Here is a 6000-nt window from a genome sequence, read left to right as displayed (position 1 = left end):
AAACCTAATAATATATTCATCAAAAAATTTCCTTGCAAGACCTTAGACATTTGATTTTCCCCTTATATGTCAAATTTATATGCTGAATATTTCTATGTATTTGCACAAGAAAAAAACAGTTGAATGTGCGAACTGCAAATGAAATAAAATATTATTACTCACAAATTTCAAACAGTATGGTCATTTTGATCTGTCAATGTGTTCATTTCAGAAATTGTTGTGCCCAAAAAGGATGTCGCTGAAACCATTCAGAGGTTTAACATCCAAGTAAATAATTTGACTCAAGTAAGTTTTTGACCTGCAATCAGTATACTTCATGGTATTAGTCTATTAGAGTATACTGTTATAGTTTTAGATTTTGTTGTATTGTTGAACAAATGAGATAATCAGGTGCTATCTTTCCCTTGTTGACTCCACTTCCTTTTGGTCTCCTCGTATAAACTTTAATGCTCTTCCCTTGTTGGCCCCACTTCCTTTTGGTCTCCTGATATAAACTTTAGTGCTGGGCCTTGGATCCTTATCAGATTTAAAATATCTATGTTCCTATACAAACATTATGCATTTATAAAATCTGTATATTTCTATAATTTTGTGTTAATGTATCTAGACCATATAGTATCTTTAATTTTTATGAATTTCCCACATCCTCATATCAGTGTCGTATCATGTTTTGGGCTTCATAGCGCAGTGTGATTTAGTTGTTTTATTTATTACTTTTGAGGAATATTGCTATAGGTATGTTCAAATCTATTATGGGTTAATACTTTGGTTTTCTCTCTATCCAGCTGAACTACTTCTTTGGGATCCTTGGCATTTGGGTAGTTTTTACCGCAAGACAGGGTCTGTGAGTTTGCAAAGTTAACTCCGGTGCAACTTTTGGAAGAGACCGAAAAGGCTGTTGGTGATCCACAGCTTCCAGAGCAACATCGTGCACTAATTGATAAAAGTCGTGCATTGAAGCATGTTGAACTGGTAAGTTCACCCTTTACTTAAAAAATGATAGCAATCTCCTATATCTTAGCTGCTTGTAAACTTGAGGATCAATTTACTAATTTTGTTTCAGTCTCTTGAGAAAAATGAAGGAACTTTAAATCAGCTGAAGGAACATAATGCTGAATTAGAGAAGGATGTTGAACGTGTTCGTCAAAGAGATGAACTTCTTGCCAAGGTTAACTATTGGGTTTTGTTGATCACAGGCTTTGTCTGAGTGTTTTGTATATGCCAACAATGTAGACACCTTTATTATGATGTCTATTCTTTTTCTGATGTGCTTAGTTCATCCTTTATTTTTCTGATATAGGAGGTTTTATGATCCTCCTGCATTGAAAGTTCTCTGTCTTCATGTAGATTTTTGAAAGGAAAAAATAAAAATATGCCTATATCTGTTTTGTAGGCTGATTCAATGAAAAAGAAATTGCCATGGCTGAAGTATGATATGAAGCAGGCAGAATATCGTGAAGCTAAGGAGCGTGAGAAGACTGCAGCAAAGGCATTTGAGGAAGCTGCAAAATTATTAAATGAACTTAAAGAACCTATTAAGTATGCTGCCCTTTCTTACTTTGTTACATTTAGTAATTATTTAAATTTTGATGCTCTTAGAATTTGAATTGCTAGATGAGAAGGTTGCTTATATTTTTTACCAGGGGCGGAAGTTGGGGGAGGGGTCTTATCTTTTGACCAAATGCATAATAGGTTGTTTGATTAATAATAACTATAGAAGTTTTAGCTGTTTTATAATTAAGCAAAGTCAAAGAAAGAAAAGATGCCTTACTCTGTATCCAGGAAGAGGCTTAACACAAGCCTTACAATGCAGGATTTAAATAAAATGAATTCATAACCTGATAGGAATTTATAGCCTGCAACGCCACTGCCACTGTATGGTAGCTTGTCAAATTTTTGCCACTGTCATCCCCGATGACTGCCATTTAACAATACTGGTCATACCTTGTATGAAAAATCTTCCCTTCTCACTCTCATTAACTAACCCACAAAAAATTGTAGGGACTAGAGATGCACTGTCAGTTATATTTCATGAGCATTTAAATATGCACAAACATATGCCACAAATTTAAAGATGAATTACATTACATGTCTAATACTACATCGGCAATTCATCTTACACTCTTTTCTTTTCCTCTCACTTTGTTTACTTTCTCAGATCTTCTTTCATTTCTTTCTTTTGATGTTTTATCTAATAGAAACAGAGAAATGTAAGAAAATAAAGAAGAGTTCAGTATTTTGTATTCTAAGAACTGAATTCTCTCTGATACCATCTTATAAATTGGGCGTAGGGCCTAATTCAGCCCCATAAAAGCTTGCTCAATGGGTGAAAGCTCACTTCACTTTCTTAGGCTTTGTGCCCAACTCATTGCTACTAAACCGGCTTGCGAGGCAAGTATTGCCTTAGCTTTAAAACTCTATTTAGACCTTATCTCTAGCCAACGTAAGACTATAATTTTTCTCAAGACACCCTAATGCCCAACACTACTGAGCTTTATGCACGGATAATACGGATGGCCCTTTAATTGATCCAAGATAGGCATTAGCTTAGCTCCAGAAAACCAACTTGTTTGTAGGATGAAGACTGATCAAGCCTTATACCCACTATCTAGGCCATGTTTCTAATTGATGTGAGACTCTCAACATCTGAATTGTGGATTATGTAGATGGGAATAATAGCGATGTCAATGATACTACACTGGCGATATTTTATCGCAGCAAAATGGGTTGTTTGATTACTGTGATTTCTGTCAATGCTACTTAAAAAGTGTTTATTTTATGTTTCACTAGTTGCTTTTATATTGCCAATGCCATTAGATATGTGTGTTTGATTTGTAAAGTTTGAAAAATCAGTTTTAGTGTTCTAGTAAGATTTTACCAAAACAGTAGTAGTTTGGTGATATTATTTCTCATTTTAAAAGAATTTTAATGCTGGACAGTTGAATTGTCAAATTAATTAACTTATGGTCATGGTATTCTTGTTATGATATTTAGCTGAGGATGGTGATCTCCTAAAAGATCCATGACTATAATTCACCTGGTGGAGTGGGCAGCCTTGTTGTCCTCTACTGTATTTTTGTTGCTATCTCATAAACATTTCTTTGGCAAACACCCCCCTTTTGTTCAAATATGGTATAGTAAAATTATAAAGTTATAATTTCTCATGCTTTAACAGGAAACAAAAAGACGAGAAAGCTGCATTAGATGCAAAATGCAAAAAGGTCAACAGCCGAATAAATGAGAATGCCAAAAAGAGAATGGAACTTATTGAGAAAGAGAACCAATTGGTAACTTTTCTCTTCCGTTTACTCGGCATACTTTCTTTGTATAATTTTGCTTTTATTGAGATCTGAAACCTATGTGTCTTCATTATCAACCATGCATTTTCTTGACACAAGTGTTTTTTTGGCACCAAGGCCATCAAAGTAAATTATTAAGGGTCGTGCTAACGAATCAAAATTTCAACCCAATTTTATATTTCCAAATTTAGTTTCTTTAAAGGCACTTGTTAGTATTTGCAATTACTAATAATGAGGTCATATCTAGTGAAAATGAATTTTTAAATGTGAATGAGAAGAACACTTATCAACCTTTAGATCAAAATAAATGGTTCAAATTAAAAGTCACATTTTGAATAACACACGTGTCTCTCCCTAGTATATCAATTCTCATTTCCCATTCACTCTTTCATCTTCTTCAACCCACCATCATCCACTATTGCTGCGTCACATTCAAATTGAAAACAAATACCAATTCAGAAAAAAGCCAATCTGAATAACAGGCTACCGATTATGGCTTTTGTTTTTTTTCAAAAGCAAAGATAACTATAGTTGGCTTGTGTTAACAAGTGAATATTGAAAATCCAGAATCGTGAAGAACTGGACCTACTCTCTATGACCCAATATATATCTGCCATATAATAAAAAAATAGAAATACTGTTTATGGTATATTCGTCCATTGAAACCATTCAGAAATGTAAGTGGGGATATTTTTCATATGTTTTTATTGTTCAGATGCAAAAAGATAATCTTGAGACATTGAAAGTTTTTGACAATTAACGAAGCAATGAATTTTTCTTTCTGAAATGACATTTGTTTTCAATCTGAAGGTGTAAAAATAGATTAAAGGAGCCATAGTGGATGAGGGTGGGTTGAAGAAGATGAAAGGGTGAATGGGAAATGAGAATTGATATACTAGGGAGAGGCACATGTGATATTCAAAATGTGACTTTTAACCTGAACCATCTATTTTGATCGAACGGTTGATAAGTGTTTCTCTCATTCTCACTTAAAAAACTCATTCTCACTAGATATGGCCCCTACTAATTATTATTCATGTTATTGTACTTGTGGGTTCATCTTGTAGCCTATTGGCATGAAGTTAGAGTATTTTGTGATTTTAATTCCTTGTAATCAATTTTTAGGACGTGGACTTACAAGGAAAGTACAATGAGATGGAAGGGTTGAGGAGGGAGGAAGAAACTCGGCAACATAAAATTAGAAAAGCTAGGGAGGAACTTGCTGCTGCGGAACATGAACTTGAGAGTCTAGACCCTTATGTACCCCCCAAGGATGAACTTGTAAGTGTATTTTTAGTCATCAGTTATATTATTTATACTATATATATATCTACAATTAAGGCACAATTTTTTTGAAAGCCCAATTAAGGGCATGTGTTATTTTTTTTCTTAAAAACATTTTTTTTTTAATTAAAAACAAAAACTTGTTTGAGTAGTTGTTTGATTATTGTTTATTCTCAAAATTTGTTCTTGTTTTCTGTTTTATAGAACAAGAAACAAGAACATCAGAGTTAATATTTTCACTTTTTATTTTCTCATTTTATTATTGTTGTCATCATCCAACTCCATCCACCACTGTTGTTGCTCTCTCAACATCTCCCACCAAGGCCGTCTCTGCTTGCAACCTCCACCACTATTGCAACTATCTAACTGACTTCTACAGTTATACTAACTAACTATAGTTTCCCTTTATTCTATATCCTAACATTTTCAAGCTTTAGTAGACTTTCAAAAAGGTCAAACCAGACCTTAAAAATGATCCCATGACAGGTCTACCTTTTTTAATGTAGGTTAGTCTCACGTCTTGCTAGGTCTACCTTAGCCTATTCCCACCCATTCTTGGAGATCTTAAATGATGGATGTGAATCTGGGTCATTCTGCAAATCCTAGAACATAACTTTCAGAGTGTCATCAACCATCACTTTTGCTTCTATTTGTACTCCTTGTATATGTCACCATCCTACACAAACTTCTCAATGGCTTTCTTCATTCCCTTCAAGTTCCAATAACACACAGTAGCTAACCTCTTGTAAGTTCTAAAATCACCTGAGTCACCACACATCTGGGAAGCATGTAACTGACAATTCCCGCAATCTTGGCCGACTTTGGACTTTGGTGGCAATATAAGCCTTCCTTTATACCATATACAACCCTTGGAGATCTCAAATCCTGGACGTGAATCTGGGTCATTCTGCAGATCCTGGAACATAACTTTCAGAATGTCATCAGCCATCACCTCTGCTGCTATGTCAGCCAAGTCTCCATTAAAAACCAAGGACACCGTGCCTAAGGTTATCAATGTAGAAAGCGCATCAGCTACCTTAATAAGCTAACCTTATTATACTTCCCTTAAAATCGTAACTCATTGATCTGGCTGTCCATTTTTGTTGATCCCCTTCTAAAATTCTTCGTTCTAACAAATATTTGAATCATTTTTGGTGTGTCCTAATAATGAAATGTCCTCCCATCTAGTAATGTTTCCATTTCTTCACTCCAAACAGGCTTTCATAAACTGATTTCTGTTTAGATTTTCCCAAGAGTACTTAAATTATAAATGCTAAAGGCTTCTCCTGCGGCATGAGTACATCACTAGTGCCAACTGCAGCTGCAAAAGTTCTATCTCTAATGGCACTTGGAAATTTGGCATTCTCTACATAGGTCATGGGCGGAACTATGTTATGTTCAAATTGGGCGGCCACTG

The 6000-nt window shown here is 34.8% G+C and overlaps 1 protein-coding gene across 1 annotated transcript in view; it reads left to right on the top strand.

Annotated features, from left to right (window-relative positions):
- LOC101505882 (structural maintenance of chromosomes protein 5) overlaps positions 1–6000 on the top strand; it is a 28767-nt gene that overhangs the window by 2241 nt on the left and 20526 nt on the right. The window contains 6 exon segments of the mRNA XM_027334822.2: positions 212–285; positions 823–972; positions 1064–1168; positions 1394–1539; positions 3176–3287; positions 4425–4580. Coding sequence (XP_027190623.1) covers positions 212–285; positions 823–972; positions 1064–1168; positions 1394–1539; positions 3176–3287; positions 4425–4580 — 743 coding nt within the window.

The sequence above is a fragment of the Cicer arietinum genome, chromosome 5 (genome assembly GCF_000331145.2).
Source record: "Cicer arietinum cultivar CDC Frontier isolate Library 1 chromosome 5, Cicar.CDCFrontier_v2.0, whole genome shotgun sequence".
Lineage (NCBI taxonomy): Eukaryota > Viridiplantae > Streptophyta > Magnoliopsida > Fabales > Fabaceae > Cicer > Cicer arietinum.
The sequence above is the reverse complement of the archived record's forward strand: the minus strand, read 5'-3'. Positions and strand labels throughout refer to the sequence as shown.